General features: G+C 40.4%; 2 protein-coding genes across 4 annotated transcripts; both read right to left on the reverse strand.

The window, feature by feature from the left end:
• On the reverse strand, positions 1 to 5,859 carry LOC125892745 (membrane-spanning 4-domains subfamily A member 4D-like). Of its 3 annotated transcripts, none has more exons than XM_049582943.1 (7): positions 5,743 to 5,859; positions 3,040 to 3,219; positions 2,819 to 2,929; positions 2,629 to 2,685; positions 792 to 959; positions 438 to 554; positions 1 to 336 (listed from the first exon to the last, which is right to left on the reverse strand). In XM_049582943.1, exons 2-7 carry the CDS (start codon positions 3,208 to 3,210, stop codon positions 265 to 267), a joined length of 696 nt encoding a protein of 231 aa, XP_049438900.1. In that variant the 5' UTR covers positions 3,211 to 3,219; positions 5,743 to 5,859; the 3' UTR covers positions 1 to 264. The 3 variants fall into 3 exon arrangements, with proteins under 3 accessions (XP_049438900.1, XP_049438901.1, XP_049438902.1); XM_049582944.1 differs by lacking the exon at positions 5,743 to 5,859 and adding an exon at positions 5,317 to 5,385; XM_049582945.1 differs by lacking the exon at positions 5,743 to 5,859 and adding an exon at positions 5,317 to 5,378 and having other exon boundaries at positions 1 to 333.
• A 1,789-nt stretch (positions 5,860 to 7,648) lies between these two features.
• LOC125892750 (uncharacterized) lies at positions 7,649 to 17,427 on the reverse strand. The gene is made up of 8 exons (XM_049582953.1): positions 17,138 to 17,427; positions 15,648 to 15,718; positions 15,298 to 15,477; positions 15,078 to 15,188; positions 14,858 to 14,914; positions 10,857 to 11,009; positions 9,300 to 9,419; positions 7,649 to 7,933 (listed from the first exon to the last, which is right to left on the reverse strand). Exons 3-8 carry the CDS (start codon positions 15,466 to 15,468, stop codon positions 7,865 to 7,867), a joined length of 681 nt encoding a protein of 226 aa, XP_049438910.1. The 5' UTR covers positions 15,469 to 15,477; positions 15,648 to 15,718; positions 17,138 to 17,427; the 3' UTR covers positions 7,649 to 7,864.
• Positions 17,428 to 17,801: the final 374 nt, after the last annotated feature.

Below are 17,801 nucleotides of genomic sequence, written 5' to 3' on the forward strand. Positions count from 1 at the left end.
TTGTCAACACTTTTACCTTTATTCAAGGAAGATTACTTTAAATGATGATTCACAAGCTGATAAAAAAAGAAATATTTATAAAAATCACATTGTACCAGACTATAGATTGATTTTTCTCTTAAACATAAAAAAGTTGTGTACTTGAAATTTAGAAAAAAAAACAGTTATTAGTTATTATTTCAAGCTGACACATTAAACAGTTGTAATGATGCGTTGCTGATCACACTCCAACATCTTCATGTTTGGATGAATGCTGAGTTGATTTTAGGCACCAGGACTGGTCATGAGGACTTCCTTCAACAGTGGCTGGTCAGCCTCGTCAGCTCTGCCGCCCTGCTGACACACAACAAAATAAACAAGTACTCTAGGAATACTGCTACAAGTACGATTAATCACTGTTTTACTTGGATTGTGACTTTGTGTGTCTCACTTCGTACCTTTCCCTTCCTCAGCGTGCACACACCCTTGATGCCCAGAAGAGTCATGTTGATGGAGACACACAGCTGCAGAACAGTCAGGACGATCATAGTAATGTCCATGGCCACCACTATGCGCTGATACAGACAAGAAATGACAAAGAAAGAATTCGAATCATTTAAGAAGGAAAGACAAATCAGATTTCTTCACTCTGAAACTGACAAAATTAAATTACACTGTCAAAACTCCACTGAATGTTTAATATAGTTCTAGAAGTCAGACAATATTGAGAGACGAACTAAGTTGTTGTCGATTCGTTGACAATGAGAAAACTACAGCATACAACAAGCATCATCCTTTAAACGCATGCTTACCTGGAAAAAGTGCATGACTGATGTGCAGTTGTCATCTTCACGAGATTTGTACCTTTCCCAGTCACACATGTTGGCATCCGTGACATCAAAGATGTCTATGGCGTAGAGCACAACGCCAAAAATGGTGATGAGAGATCCGATTATGTTTATCACCACGGAAGAGATCACCTGAGAAGAAAGACCCCATTATTCTTTCCACAGTGCTCCACAACAGTGTACAGTTTTCAACGTGATGCTCGGCCCTGCTTCTGGTAGCAAATCCACTAATACATCTTCATCTCTTTATGCCTGGATCACGGCAACAGCCTCTTTTCTTGCCTCCGGACTCCAGACTGTTCAGAATTCAGCTGCCAGGGTCTCCTCATGGTCTCTCTCCCAGCTATATCGCTAACCTCTTAGTGCCACACACACCAGGACATTCTTTGAGGTCCTCAAGCAGAGGTCTTTTGTCTGTTCCATAGGCCTGGCTGAAAACTAAAGGGGACAGAGGCCCGAGGAAATCAGGTCGGCAGAGTCAGTGATCTCTTTAAAGTCCCCTCTTAAAACATGTTTTTACAGAAGAGCCTTTCCTGATTTTACTTGAGTTTTAAGTTCATTTAAACTGTCTTTTATTTCCTCGGTTTTATCAGTTCTTATAAAAATTGTTGTTTTCATGTCGTCTGCTTTAATTATTGACATGTAAAGCACTTTGTAACTCTGTTTTATTATTATTATTATTACTATTATTATTATTATACAGGGGTTCCCAGCTGGTGGGTCACCATCCAAAAGTGAGTTGTGGGTCCATTCTGAATCACGAACATGTCAAGTTTGTAATAACCACACTTAATTTTTTAGTACAGTGAATTTCCAGCACAGAGCTTTTATTTTGAGGAGCTATTTTCTGCCGTAGAGTGAGTGGCTACTGGACAGCTATTTGACAGACACGGCAAACTAGCTTGATGACATGTTCAAATGCAAGTTTGATGCTGAATATATAAAACTGGGGCGGTATGGCTCTGTGCTGGGGCCCCTCTGCCTTTCTGAGGGCTACGCAGAAAGCCTCTTCCACACGCCTACATGGACAGCCTAAAGACTTATCTTTTTACCACTGCTTTCTCCTGAAATGCTTCTTTAACTGATGGTTGTTTTATCCTGTCTTAGCCTGTAGTTTTCACTGAATAATACTTTATCCACTACTTTTTTCTTTAATAATTATTATCATTACTTTAATATATGTTTTTATCATCTTTTTTTCTCTATCACAATGTTTTGATTTTTATGATCAGCACTTTGTGTTGAATTTTATGCATGAATTGTGCTATATGAATAAAGTTATTATTATTTTTTATTATTATTACAGTGGCTTTCCATTAAGTCTCTACGTTGCTCCATGTCAATGAGTTCTAGCTGACGTGTGCTGTAGGCATCAGCTGCTTTGTTCATTCACTGAGTCCACAAACTTCTCTTGCTGTCTTGCTTTTATTACTTACATTTACACAACACAACGCTCGTCAAGCAGAGTAAGGTAGCTTAATCACACTGATTACTGCCTCACTATCTTTCTCCCTGACGCCATGAGTGCCTCCCCAGGCATGCAACACATGTGGCTGCATTTCCCTGTACATCTAAACAAGGTGACTGCCACACAGTGTTCACCAGTTGTAATACAGGAAAACAAAAACAAGGAAAATTGTCTCTTATACACTTATTAATAATGATTGAACTGAATCACTGCAGTGGTCCAAGAAGGCAGAACATAAGTGACCGGGGTGCTTATTCAAAAATGAGACCAGCATGTTAAATTCCCATGACCCACAACATGAAGGGGAGCACGTCTCAAAAGGTCTTTACTTACCAGGCACCGCGAGGGGAACTGGCCGGCAAGAATGGACATGATTCCAGTTAAGATGAACTGAAGAGAGCACAGCACATTATTTTTTTATAGGGAAGAAATCGGAAACAAAAATCTATGAATTATTTCTTATAGATAGCCCTATTTTTGCTATTGTGCTATTGCTATTGTTAATCCAGCAAAATTATCTTACCACACCACCCAGCCAGTACGCAACTCCCAAATGGGCAAAATCATCAGGATGGAGGCTTGTTCGTCCTGGCCCGAGTCCGATGTTGAACAGCCCCACCATGATCTGTATGGTCTGTAAAAGATTCAAAACTGTTAGATCTCATTGTCTCATACTTGAACAACATAACATTTTGGAACCATCACTTCACACTGCACATTAATAAATACATTTAAATCTCTCACCCCGAGAGCCACAGCCACACTGGTCTGTATCATCCCCCTGTTCACTGAGCAGCATACCGGACTGTAGCAGAGAGACTTCATGATCTGACACAGCGGTGGTAACATGCTCTTCTCGTCAGCCGCCACAGTGATCACAGTCACTCCCTTGTCTTTAACAACATTGAAGGACATCTCTCACACCTGCAACATGACGAGGAGATTTGGAAATTATGTGGATGGATGACAGGAAAGATGCAGTAGTTATTAATCACGCTGGGAAAATTGCAGTGGTACAGCAGCCAAGTTGCACATAGGTGTCACAAAAACAAACAACATAAGGACACTCAAACAGGTGGGTCTACGATTAAAGAATTTTTTTTTTTTTTTTTTTTACCAGAAACTGAGAACTTTAAATTCACCTGAGAATGGAGCTCTTGAGTCTCTATCTAAATATATAGCTTGTCTGGATGGCATTGCTCTGGCCTCTAACACAACCGTAAGAATCCTCTGAGTCATATTTGACCAAGATTTGTCTCTTAACTCCCACACAAAACAGACTTCACAGACTGCATTCTTTCATCTGCGTAGTACTGCGAAAATTAGGCCTATCCTGTCCCAAAAAGATGCAGAAAAATTGGTCCATGCTTCTGTTACCTCAAGGCTGGATTACTGCAATTCCCTATCAGGTATCAGGTAGCTCTAATACTTCTTTAAGAGCTGATCCAGAATGGGGTGGCACATGTGCTAACAGGAACTAAGAAAAGAGATCACATTTCTCCTGTTTTAGCTTCTCTGCACTGGCTCCCTGTAAAATCCAGAATTGAATTTAAAATCCTGTTGTTAACTTATAAAGCTCTAAATGGTCAAGCTCCGTCATATCTTAGAGAGCTCATAGTGCCATATTATCCCACCAGAACACTGCGCTCTGAGAACGCAGGGTTACTCGTGGTCCCTAAAGTCTCCAAAAGTAGATCAGGAGCCAGAGCCTTCAGCTATCAGGCTCCTCTCCTGTGGAATCATCTTCCTGTTGCAGTCCGGGAGGCAGACACTGTCTCCACATTTAAGACTAGACTTAAGACTTTCCTCTTTGATAAAGCTTATAGTTAGGGCTGGCTCAGGCTTGCCTTGTACCAGCCTCTAGTTAGGCTGACTTAGGCCTAGTCTGCCGGAGGACCCCCCTATAATACACCGAGCACCTTCTCCCTCTCTCTCCTTAGTTTCTAAAAAGTTGGTTCTTCTTCAGTTGATGTCCTATTACTGCATCTCGCGAACTCGGCTTCTTCTCTGGAGCCTTTGTGCTCCACTGTCTCGCAGGTTACCTCGTATCACAGCTATGCCTGGATGGTGTGTCGTGGTTGTGCTGCTGCCGTGGTCCTGCCTGATCCCTACGACAGTACGACATCTATTGCACGTCTGTCCGTCCTGGAAGAGGGATCCCTCCTCAGTTGCTCTTCCTGAGGTTTCTGCCGTTTTTTTTTTCCTGTTAAAGGGTTTTTTGGGGGGTTTTTCATTATCCACTGCAAGGGTAAAATTACAGAGGGATGTCATATGCTGTAAAGCCCTCTTGTGATTTGTGATATTGGGCTTTATAAACAAAATTGAATTGGGCGTCAGTGGCTCAGTGGTGGAGCGGGCACCCCATGTACAAGGCTGTTGCCGCAGCGGCCCGGGTTCGACTCCGGCCTGTGGCAGTTTGCTGCATGTCTCTCCCTCTCTCTCCCCCTTTCACACTTGAGTGTCCTATCAATTAAAGGCAAAACATGCCCTAAAAAATATCTTTAAAAAAAGAAAGAATAAACAAATAAAATTTAATTGAAAAAGTCAGAAACCAGTGAAGTATCTTAGCCCAAACATGCACACATGCAATCATATAAATGTGCTTTGAAACTGTAAAATGTCATTAGAGGTGCAACAATGGACCAATTAGCTGTATAATTAATTAATTAACTAATTAAACTAATTGAAAATATTTTTATAACTGAATGTTTAAATCATTTTTAAACCAAAAAGGCCAAAATCATTCTCATTCTGACTGCCAAAATATAATGATTTGTTAACTCTCTGTTTCCTATCATTATAAACTAAATATTTTGGGTTTTGGACAGCTGGTCAAACAAAACACAACATGATGATGTCATTTGGGGCTTTGGAGAAGTTTAATGACATTTATTTTATTGTTTTCCTACTTTTTTTTTTTTTAAACCAATCATTAATGCATTAATCAAGAAAATAATCAGCAGATTACATAATGAAAATCATCGTCATTTGGAGCTCCATATTATTTATATTGTTCCTTACAAATGCCAGTGAATATGTTCCGGCTGTCAAAGCAGAACATGTCTGGTTTCAGTTTCAGTGAAGTCCCTCCCTGAGCAGCTGGAATTACTGGAAATGAAAATCAGTGAAATGTGATGACGCACTGAGGAGTTTCACATCAACCGGCACTTATTCGAGGCTTAAGATCACAGCTTTGACTTTGTTTTAAAATCAGATTGGTGCAGGCTCACCTACAGGTTGTGATATTTGAGGGAGGTCATCCGAGTCTCCCAGAAAATGACGATGCATTACCTTATTTATTGTTGACATCATCTCTCTTTCTCTCCCAGACTGTAGTACATGATTACCATCAACCAAACATCCACACCGAGCAGTTCAGAGCTCAGTAAACAGCTTGTCTCACTATAGAGTTCAAATTATTATTAATTTTACGTGCAGTGAACTCACCTTGTTTTCTGTCTAGAGATTCCTGTAACTGCGACAGGCAGACTGGCTCCTCGGAGGCGCAGGATACTTCCTGTCGCTGATTTCTTCAAAATAAAAGCGTTTAAATTACCTACTCTACATAATTAGCAGCCGCAGAATAATTGGTTAGATTATTCATTTGAGTAAAAGTAGCAACAGTTAACATTATTCTCATGAGTTCAAGGTCTTAATGACTAGTTTTAAGTCTGCTTTAATGCAGTATATTCATTTTTTTAAATTATGGTTTCATTTAGAGTAAAAGAGACTGTGAATTGTTAGTCAGGATGAACTGCACCTCTCCTGGAAAGTGGACAAGAGCAGGCATATGGTGTCCATTTAGGACATCCTCAGGCATCGGAGTTAGATGAAAAAGTATCAGGTCTCAGGAAAACCTCTGTCAGACTTCAGATGAAACTACCTCAGACAAAACGGCCTCAGGTCTCTTACGAAATGGCCTCAGAAAAAAAAGGTCTCAGACGAAAGGGTTTTAGAAGAAATGTCTCAGACGAAACGGCCTCAGGTCTCAGATGAAACGGCCTCAGGTCTCTAACGAAACAGCCTCAGAAAAAAAGGTCTCAGACCAAACGGCCTCAAGTCTCAGATGAAACGGCCTCAGAAAAGAAAAAGGTCTCAGACAAAAGGGTTTTAGAAAAAAAAAGGTCTCAGACTAAATGGCCTCAGGTCTCACACAAAACAGCCTCGGTAAAAAAAGATCTCTGACTAAATGGCCTTGGGTCACAGACGGTAGGGCCTCAGAAAAAAAAAAAAGGTCTCAGACAGTAGGGCCTCAGAAAAAAAAGGTCTCAGGCCAAACAGCCTCAGAAAAAAAGGTCTCAGACAAAAGGGTTTTAGAAAAAAGGTCTCAGACTAAACGGCCTCAGGTCTCTAATGAAACGGCCTCAGAAAAAAAGGTATCAGACCAAATGGCCTCAAGTCTCAGATGAAACGGCCTTAGAAAAGAAAAAGGTCTCAGACAAAAGGGTTTTAGAAAAAAAAAGGTCTCAGACCAAACGGCCTCAGGCCTCAGATGAAACAGCCTCAGAAAAAAAAAAGGTCTCAGACCAAACGGCCTCAGGTCTCAGATGAAACAGCCTCAGAAAAAAAAGATCTCAGACTAAACAGCCTCAGGTCACAGACGGTAGGGCCTCAGAAAAAAAAAGGTCTCAGACCAAACAGCCGCAGGTCTCAGACAATACAGCCTCAGTCTCATAATAAATGGCTCATTTATTTATTGATCTATCAGCAGGGAATATATGAAACATCATCAAAGCTGTTAACCCATTAATCCTTCTGCAAACGTGAGCTAGCTAACGCCCAATCACTGTGTGGCACTTGTAACAGTGAGGTGAACTAGTTAGCTAACATTTACATACTATTGAAAAATACTGGCCAGTTAGCTGTATCATTATCATCATCATTATTATTATTATTATTATTATTATTATTGTTATTATTATCGTTATTATTTCGAGTGTACCAATATACTTGTGAGTCAGAGTGGATTGTTCTGTAACTTTTTGAGCAAGAGACTTTGACATACCGTCCACCTTAGAAAGGTGAGGCTAATGAACATTACCAAGCTGCAATGACTGTTGAGTTAGCAGCTCATGTACAGTGCAAACAAGAGAAGACCCCAAAGTTCTCAGAAAACTGTCTCAGGTGCAACTCAATCTTACCCAGTATATGCTGCTGCTCAGTGTGTTTAAGGATGTGGAAAACTACCAAAAACGCTCTAATACAAATTGTGGTGCTTCAAATGGCCAATAAACTAATATCTTTAAAATCTTTACTTTCAGTTACCCCTTGTGGTATTTATGCATACAGTTTTTAGTGTAATCTGCTGAGGGTTTAAGATATCTAGCCTCCCGAAAATAACTCAAGTGTCTCTTTTGACTGTTTTCACCATTTCATGTTTTTTTATTCAAGTTTCCTTTAAAAAAAAAATTCATAAGCAGATAGAAAAAAAAAATTAAACACATGCACCAGCTGGAAAAAGTGTCCCTGAGATATGAAGCAGTTTTGATTACTTTTAGCAAGTGTGTGTAAAAGCACAAATATTATATCGACTCAGAGTCATGCTTCCACGTGTTAAGCTGAGTTGATTTTAAGCACCAGGACTGGTCAGGAGGATTTCCTTCAACTGTGGCTGCTGATCTTCAACATCTTTGCCACCCTGTTGGCACAGAAAATAAAATAAACTTTCATAAGACTGAAAGTAAAATGGGTTGAAAACAGTTGTCAAATTCTAGATTGCAGGGCTCACTCGCTCACCCCTCCCGCCAGGTAAATGACGGTGGCCTCGTAGGGACAAAAAGCCTTGCGCACGAGTTTTTCAGGAGTAGGTCTATCTAGCGACGAGGTGAGTGTTTATTTAGAAATCTAAACCATGTTACGACATTGTAATGAATCCCTCACGAGCAGGAGACCAGAGTAGCGTTCGGGAAAAAGGCCCGTTTATTTGAGCACTCCAAAAACTCCAGTAACACTCCAGGGAGTAAAAGACTTCGTCCCAAACTCCGACTCTTCTAGCGTAACAGACACACTTCATAACTTCACACACATACTCGTTTACCATTCCGAGTGGGGACCCCCCTCCCCTCTCTGCTCCACCAATCTCCAGCCCGCACACTGACTGACAGCGTAGCCTGTAAACAGAGCTCAGCTGTTTATTTAGCCTAGCCATATCTCCGGACTATAGTAGCTGCAATGGACGACTTTGAACGCAATTTTGAAGAGTTTCTTGTATCGGACACAGACCCAGAGCCATACCTGTTTGAGCCGGAGCATACAGATGAGGAATTCCATGTGTTTGATGCTGAGCGGGTGAGAAGAGAGGCTGAATGCACAGAATGGGATTTGGTGCTACCATCGTTGGGGAGATATATCACCAGGAGGAAAAGCGCTGCAGAGAGTGCATCACAAGGAGTGAAGTTGCGTCTTCTTTTCCTCGCAGATGACGGTTCGGGTTCATTCTCTCCTGTTGCGTGGTAAGTGTGGTCCATTCGCAAACTTTATAACTAAAAAAACTTTTCACTACTCTCTATCAACGAACTACTAACACTCTCTGCTGTTTCCTCCTCCTTCTTCCTTCCTTCCGCTGTCTTCATTGGTTCATTTATACACGCGAAACGCGTTCTCTGGCTGGCTGGATTGTCCGCTCCGGCTGCCTTACATTCATGGCGGCGCAAGATGGCGACCTCTCTAAAGCAAGGCCCTTGCTATATATATATATATATATAAGCATAATTATAAGGCTACGAAAACCAAACGAATTTTATTTTATAGCGATTATACACTTGTATAAACATATTAATGGGTAGAATATTCAGATTCAGATTGACAATAAACCATGCCAAATATTACACACTGGCCCTTTAAATACTGCAGCAGAAATGCAGCTACATTTATCCTTACTGCTACAGCTATTGCGTCCCTGTTATTACTGCTCATACTTTGCTTCAACATTCTGAATATAGCACCCAGCTGTCCTCTAATTCATGCGGACTGTACAGTTTTGGGATCGTCTTCTTGGTTCGTACCTCTTCCCTCTTCATCTCAGCAGTCAAAGCCGTGATGGCCAGACCAGCAAAGCTGATGCAGACAAACAGCTGAAGAACAGCGAGGATGATCATAGTGGCATCCTTGACTGTCACCAGATTCTGAAATAAAAGAGACAGAGGTGATTTTATTCCAAGACAATTTCACTTTAAAGCATCAGTAATGATTTTTGTCATTGTTAACCAATTGTAACAACTGGTGAACCAAGTGAAGGTGGACTGAAACACACAACTGTAGAGACAGTTAAAGGGATAGTGCACCTAAAAATGAAAATTCAGCCATTATCTACTCACCCATGTGCCGAGGGAGGCCCTGGTGAAGTTGTACAGTCCTCACATCCCTTGCGGAGATCGGCGGGGGGAGCGGCAGCACACCTAATGGCAGACGGCGCCCCAGACTAACATCCAAAAACACAAAATTGAATCCACATAGTATCTCCATACTGGTCATCCATAGTGATCCAAGTGTGCTGCAGCCGCGACATAAAAAGTTGTTTGGAAAAACGTCATATGAACTCTGTTTTTAGCCTCACTGTAGCCTGTAGCTCTGACTGCTTCTCTGTGCTCCGTGTTCACGTGTGCGCACCTGTGGGAGACCAGCGAAAGCATAAGCTTTGCTCACCCATGTTTACATCACGTGACACGTGCACCGCAGGGAGAGACAACGGTAGCAGTCACTAAATGATAATTTGCACTACGGTCTTTTAGCAAGTCAGAGCTACAGGCTACAGTGAGGCTAAAAACAGAGTTCATATGACGTTTTTCGAAACAACTTTTTATGTCGCAACTGCAGCACACTTGGATCACTACGGATCAACAGTATGGAGATACTTTGTGGATTCAATTTTGTGTTTTTGGACGTTAGTCTGGGGCGCCGTATGCCATTAGATGTGCTGGCCACTCCCCCCGCCGATCTCCGCAAGGGATGTGAGAACTGTAAAACTTCACAAGGGCTTCCATCGGCATATGGGTGAGTAGATAATGGCTGAATTTTCACACACAAACACACACACACACACACACACACACACACACACACAGCAATAACCCCCCCCCCCCCCCAAAAAAAACGAACGAACGAACTGCATCTTTGAACCGGCTCTTTAAAGTGAACGAGAGCCAAAGAACCGGCTCTCACTAGTGAACGATAAATCCCATTACTAGGGTGAAAGACTCAGCAGAGTAGCCACTGATTTTGATTAATCTGAGCAGCCTGCATGTGAGTGAAATACAATACAATATCATATATCTGAATATGTTTGTGGCTTTTTCGCTGATGGTCTCAATAAGTTACTAAATTTGTCGCTAGTTGCTTTAAGAAATAAAGTTGCTAAGAGGCTCTGAAAAGTCGCTAAATCTAGCAAGCCACTCACCAAGAACATATTTATGTCTTCAGTAGCATCCAATTAGCCACAGACAGAGTAGAGAGACGGACTACCACTTTGTTTGTTTTGTTTGTTTCACTGGATTCGTTGACAAAGAGAAAAATATATTGTAAAAAAAAATGAAACCAGCTGTATCCTTTCAAAGTATGCTTACCCGTGCAATGGGCCCGTCATATCTGCAGTAGCGGTAATTACCATCAAAACACATGTTGTAGGTAGAGGCATCTGTCAAATCTGTGGCATAGAGCCCGATGGCAGTAAGAGCGAAGATAGATCCGACGATGTTCATCAACACAGCAAAGCCCACCTGAGAGGAAAGATGGCATTATTCTTTTGACATTGCTCCACCACAGTGTGCGTTTTATTTCACATATGTAACACGTAACATCGCTGGCTTTATCAATCTGTTAAAGGGATAGTTTGGATTTCTTCAAGTGGGGTTACTGATCCATAGTCAGTGTATTACCCACAGTAGATGGCAGTCGGCACGCTCCTAGTTTGGAGAAGCAGGCAGAAGTACCACCACAGAACCAAAACATTAAAAATGTCTTCCTAAAAAATAAATATCAGCCGAAGTGGCCTTTATACTGAGAATATTTTCACCGCTTTACCCTGCTGTCAGACAGTACTTTCTTTTGGCGCTACATTTTCTCAACTTCTCATAACTTTGGTGTTCCTGTATGCCATGCACTGTATTACGCCGCAGGTCAGCTGTTTGGGTCAGAAAGTGCTGTTGCACGATTAGACTAAAACTTTTCTAAAGATTTCTGAATGAATGGAGCGTGCTTGTGTTTTTCTGGACTGCTCAAGCAAAGAAATGAGGGAACATCAAGAACCATCGCACCCAGGGTACCTTTCATTTCGGAGTGAGAATGTGTTGATTACATAGCTTCTGGGGTGGTACTCCTGTCTGCTTCTCCAAACTGCAGCACACTGACATCTACTGTATGTAATACACTGACTGTGGTCAGGGATGGGCAGTATTTCTATTACTTGTATTTAAAATACGTATTTCAATTACATTTGAGTATTTTGTAATTTGTATTTGATAAGGCCGATAAAAAGCAAATGTAATTTGTAACAAAATACTTTTGAGTGGAGTAATTTTCCCCTCACGTGGGATCAATAAAGTTGTCTGAATCCAAATCTGAATAAATAAATAAATAATATATTAGGGTAGCCTACATGCCCCTAGCTTTTTTTTCTCTTTTTCATTTGAAAAAAGTTGAACACGGGGCTCCAAAGGTGGCTACAGTATCTTGCTGCTGTTTAGCTAGACCGTTGGTGGACAGTTCACAGCACAGCTAGACTAGACTTGCCAGGCATGCTGCTCACGTGGATGGACCCACACTACCAGTAGACTACCTTGCTGCTCACCTCTTCCAAGTTCAACAGATTGTCTGTCAAGGTGAATATTTTATCTGAGTGTGACAGATGGCTTGATATATGATTTATGTCTGGGTCTGGCTACATAGCCTATTGTATAACAATAAACATGGTGATGATAGTTATAAAATCAAGCTAGCAATAGCCCAAACCTGAATACTCTGCTATACCAAATTGTGAGAAAACAAGCGCAAATTTGTAATAGCTGCAACCAAATTTGCTACTATCACGCCATTAATAGATGAATCATGGTTGTTCTTTCTGGCATAGTTACTCATGGTCTCTAATTGCAGCATGTAAATTTTGAGCATTTTTGGTCAAGGACTTTTTGAGTTATCCAGGAAAAGCTTTGTGGACCGACCGACTGACCGAATGACCTATAGAGCTGCGGGTCGCTGCTAAAAAAAAAAGAAAAAAGTATTTTCTGTATTTGAAAATGCAAAATACATGTATTTCATTTTGATACATTTATTTGAGGGGTATTTTGTATTTTGTATCAAAATACATTTTGATGTATTTTTGCCCATCTCTGACTATGGATACATACCTCACACAACCACACTTAAAAAAATTCTAACTATCCCTTTAAAATGATGCCTTTTTCGTCATTCAGATGCAGGTATCTTTAACATAGTAACACATGAGATTATTGATACAAAACATTATCAGAAAATAAAATGTGATAATAAAATGCATTACAGATAAAGCTACCTATAATAGCTCCATCGGCTGCAACATGTAAAATCAGTGATCATAATTCATTAATATTATATATATGATTCTGGAGTCAGCCATTCTGCATCATGACGACCTTTGGTACTTTTGGTAAACATTGGTGCTCATACTTTTGTACATTTACTTAAAGGAGCAATAAGCGGAAATTCATCATTTCTAGACTGAAGGAATTAAAAAATTGCTATGTGAAGAACTAGAGGTGTAATTTCGTCTGGAGTATAACATGACCTCACACACCCTCTCTCTGTGTTGATCTCCAGCCCCTTGTTTACAAGTCGGTCCGGCTGCGCGTTCATGTATCTTCATGTGAATCGCCGCCTCCTCCCTCCTCTCGGGGCCCTTGGCCCTTCCTCCCTATAAAAGGCTACAGCCAGTGAGCAATGGCAGCACGTATTTTTGAAGCGAAATGGCGGAGAGCGGAACAAAACATTCACCTGAAGACAACCAGAATCCAACATTACCTCTAAAGAAACAACAGTCGTTGGTGAAGAAGTTGGATAAAGAAAGGGACAGAACCCAGATTAACATCGGCCTTGCATTTCCAAGGTGGAGAGCGCTGCCAGAGCTAAAGGGGCTACAATCTGACTCGGTGCTAGCTCTTCTTCTCCTGGACAGGTACAACATAAAGTCAAATGTCTGTTTTATTAGTGTTACAGTAACGTTAGGCACATGTCGCTATGTCGATTCAATTAAATTTAAGGTTACAGTCGTAGCATGGGTTAATGTACGGAGCTTGAGTTATTAGCGGCTCGGCCCCAGCTAGGGTTGCCACCTTGGATTTGTGAAAAAAAGGGACACTCAACCAAATGTTTGAGACGGAGGGCTCGGCCATTATTACCAGTTCAGACTGATCAATGAACATGAAATTCAGACATAGGAGACCAGATTTGCCATCATTTCATGTCCTTCTATGTGCCTGTATTTTATATTAATTTTTATATCAATGAAAAAAACAAATCTGTGTTACTAAGAACCATGATGGTGGGACATTCTGTCACTTCACAGCTGTCCAAAACATGTGGTTTGTGCCAGGCGGACATGATTGACAGTATTTTTTCATTATTGCAAGAAATTCCATTGACTCATTCACAAGTCAAAAATGTGTTTTATCTGAAAGAAACAATCAATATTTACATCTAAGATAATAGAAAAATAGTCAACCATGCATCTTGAAAGCCGGACTACAAATGTGGATAGACAGGGAGAAACACATGCAAGCCTAAGACGTGGTAAGATACGATATTCCTCACTATATGAAGTGACTGATAACAAGATCTGTATAATGGATTGTAAAGAAATTGGTCAGGTTTTTATTTGGTAGACAATTAATCTGGATTTATAGTGTGATGGGATGACAGTACAATGATGTTTGTGGTGTCAGTGGAAAGCTCTGCTCCCACGCTTTCATGTGATATGCGTGGCATTTCTGTGCGAGCCTGCGTTCGCGAGTAATCCATCCAAGAGTAATGTGTGTGTAAAGCTGTATGAAAGCTCTGTTATACATAATTTTAGTGTAACTTTATCATTTTCTTTCGTGGAGAAAAACCATAGAGAAGAACAGGTGTGAATTTGGAGGCACTATGCGTCGTTCTGGATGGACTCCTTGGCCTGCTGCTGCTGCATTTTCCCCAAAAAAACGGGACAAATTGTGTCCCGGGAGAGATTTTTTTTTTTCCTGGGACAGCTGATGAAAAAAGAGAACAATTCTGGGAAAAACGGGACGGGTGGCAACTCTAGTCCCAGCAATGGGTCGGGTGTTACGGTCGTGTTAGGTGAGTAGCCCGGCAGCCCAGCTAACATTTGCAATTACCATTGTAAAATGTAGCCAGGCTAAAACATTGCTCTCACTCACGGAGAAGAGTAGGAATGTTAGCGTTAGCGTTAGCTCCCGGTGTTAGCACTAGCCGGGATCCGGCGAGTGCACAACAGCAAACCTAGCGGTGAAATGATTTCGCTTTTTGCCCCTTTAAGTAAAATTTTAAGTGCAGGACTTTTATTTCCAGGGTGCTTTATTCAGACATGGGTTTTACTTACCAAACAAATAGAGGGGTTCCGCCCGGCAACAAGGGTCATGATTCCAGTGATGATGAACTGAAGAGAGGACAGCAGACAGCTCAGAGACATTAACAATACTGTGTTTCAATTGTTTTTTGTTTTTCTTTTTGTTATCAGCTTTCTCCATTGGCTCTATAGTGATGTCTAATAAAAAACAGTGCTCCTATGGCAGCATTAACACAACAATATATTACTTTACCACAGCACCCAGCCAGTACGCAGCACCTAAGTCAGTCAGATCCCAAGGATGCATGAATGTTTGTCCTGGCCCGAGTCCGATGTTGAACAGGCCCACCATGATCTGTATGGTCTGTCAAAGATTCAGAACTGTTAAATCTCATTGTCTTATACTTGAACAACTTAACATCTTAAAACCATCACTTAATACTACACATGAATAAATACTAAATCTCTCTCACCCCGAGAGCTGCAGTCACACTGGTCTGCATCAGCCCCTTTTTCACTGAGCAGCACGATGGACCGAAGCAAAGAGTCTTCAGGATTTGACACAGCAGCGGTAACGTGCTCTTCCTGTCATTCGCCACAGTGATCACAGTCACTCCATTGTCTCTGACGACAGTGACGGGCATCTCTCACACCTGCAACATGACGAGGAGATTTTGAGATGGAAGGTTGGACAGATACAGAACTTTGTGAATCCCACTGTAAACCAGCAGTGTCACAGCAGCCAAGTGAACTAAAACTAAAACTAGGGCAGTACTCTGACTGTAAATATACACAGTGCTAGTAATATTCTGTATTCTGTTACCTTGTATTGGTCCAGCACGGCGCAGCAACACACGTACGTTGAACAAAGGGTAAATGTGTCTGGCTACGAACCTGCAACAATAAACAGTAAGTCACTTTTCAAGTTGAATTTAATGAAGGTTCAGATTTTAAAAAAGATCATTACGATGGAGCACCTAATGATGCATGAGCCACACACACACACACACAAGTGATGGCGAACTGAGTTTGGGGCTTTCCTGGATGACACAAGTCACATTTCAGCGTTGCTTCAGTTGTTTTTGTAGTGACAAAGAAAAAAAGGAGAGCGGCTGAGATTCATGGGAACACAAGTTGAGTTCCCACAATAGTTAAGGTGTGACTCCCCACTGAACACAACTCACTAGACAGGTCAGATAGTCTGTCTAAAGACTTGTCTCAACACAGAGCTCGCTGTTATACAGAGAGGAGGGAAAATATTTCAGAATACACGAAGAGAATATCGAGGTAAAACTAAAAAAAAGTGCGGCGTGAATGCTGGAAGCTGACAAGCTGATACTATGAATTGCTGTCTTATATTTGTATAAATAAGGTGGAAAAAGTAGTAATGGATTAAATTAGTATAAACATCACTAAACGTTTAATAGTAGGCTATCATGTTTTTTAAAAAAGATGGTGTCAAACTGAATTGCTGGCTTTAAAGCAGAATCAGAATCTGGTTTCTTGCAAGTAGGTTTTCACATACAGGAGATGTGCTGTGGTGTATTGATGCAAAACATAAACATAGTACAAGAAAATGAAATAAAAGCAAAACAAATAAAAGCAAGTGTTGCAAAAATCAAAGAACGAAAGAAAATTCTGATTAAAAATATGAAAAAAAAGCTATAAAAAATGTGCAATATATCTGAACTGCACCTTTTGTGTAGTTAACCTCTAAAACTACAACCAAATTTGGATCATAAATTTTTTTTTATTTTACTATTGTTTTTCTGTACTGTAAATGAACCCCCTTGACCACAATTAGTCATGGTATTAATTATTGCTCTTTTTTAATAATTGTCCAGAAAAGTTGTTGCGTCATATTTTAAAAAACAGATGAATAAGGAAAAAACGTTTATTGGAGGCGTTTCACAAAAACTGTCAAAAGTGTTTACAGTCTATAGGTTTATGTCGACAAACCGGTTTTGTCATTTTGATGGAGGGAAGTTCAGTTCCCACAGAAAGTGCTGCACCTCTTTGTGTTTGCCATCTCAACCTCATCCTACAGCTCACACCAAAAACAGGATTTAATTTTAGGGTCTTTAATGTCAAGACAGGATAAACGCATAGAAAATGTTCAAAATTGTAAATAAATTAAACAATCAAGTTGATAATATCTTTCTTTCCATAACTCTCCTCTCTCTTGCACACTATGAGCATGATAAACATTAACCAAACATCCATATCACCAAGTTCAGAGCTCAATAAACAGCTTGTCTCATTAAAATGTTCAAATTATTATGAATTATATACTTCAATGTGCAGTGAACTCACCTGGTTGGTGTCTACAGACTCCTCTACCAGAGACAGTGTGGTGTACTGCAGGTGGGTTCAGGTGGCAGAAACAAAACTCATACTTCCTGTCACTCGTTTGAATTCTCCAAAATAAAAGTGCCATTACTAACGCTACAAAATGAGCAGTGGCAGAAGAATGTATTTACATTTGTTTGAGTAAACGAAGCAACACCATAATGTGAGTATATATTGTAACAGACCTGCAAATTGTATTTAATTTTACAAGTTTTTCAGTATCAAAACATAAAGGAAGAACAATACTGTACGTGGGCAACTGTGCACTCAATGGCTCAATGGGTATGGACTAGTTTTTATATATTTAGGGAAGAATAATACTTCCCTCAGATATTGTAGTACAAGCACAAGTTGGAAATCCTAAAAAACAACACACTCAAAACTGTACTTATAATTACACACACACACATGTATATATATATATATACATATATATATATATATGTATATATATATATATAAAAACACATATATTTGGCATCTTTGTGGGTTTCAATTTCTTTTTATCTGTAAATCTTTTAATCTGAAAAGCACTTTATGCTTAAGCTTGAAAAGTGCTATTAAAAAAATAGTTTTACCGTAAAACTTCAGTCAGTAGCTCGGGCTAATATTTGCTTAAATAACTGAA

This window comes from Epinephelus fuscoguttatus, linkage group LG8 (genome assembly GCF_011397635.1).
Source record: "Epinephelus fuscoguttatus linkage group LG8, E.fuscoguttatus.final_Chr_v1".
NCBI classification, from domain to species: Eukaryota; Metazoa; Chordata; class Actinopteri; order Perciformes; family Serranidae; genus Epinephelus; species Epinephelus fuscoguttatus.

Excerpts from the sequence above, each read along its gene's own strand:
- LOC125892745 (XM_049582943.1), bottom strand. The coding sequence starts at position 3,210 with ATGTCCTTCAATGTTGTTAAAGACAAGGGAGTGACTGTGATCACTGTG. Across the intron at positions 2,930-3,039 it reads GTGTGGCTGTGGCTCTCGGG|ACCATACAGATCATGGTGGG; the intron begins GTGAGAGATTTA and ends AATCTTTTACAG. Across the intron at positions 555-791 it reads CAGTCATGCACTTTTTCCAG|CGCATAGTGGTGGCCATGGA; the intron begins GTAAGCATGCGT and ends TGTCTGTATCAG.
- LOC125892750 (XM_049582953.1), bottom strand. The coding sequence starts at position 15,468 with ATGCCCGTCACTGTCGTCAGAGACAATGGAGTGACTGTGATCACTGTG. Across the intron at positions 9,420-10,856 it reads ATGACGGGCCCATTGCACGG|AATCTGGTGACAGTCAAGGA; the intron begins GTAAGCATACTT and ends CTTTTATTTCAG. Across the intron at positions 7,934-9,299 it reads CTGAGATGAAGAGGGAAGAG|GGTGGCAAAGATGTTGAAGA; the intron begins GTACGAACCAAG and ends CTGTGCCAACAG.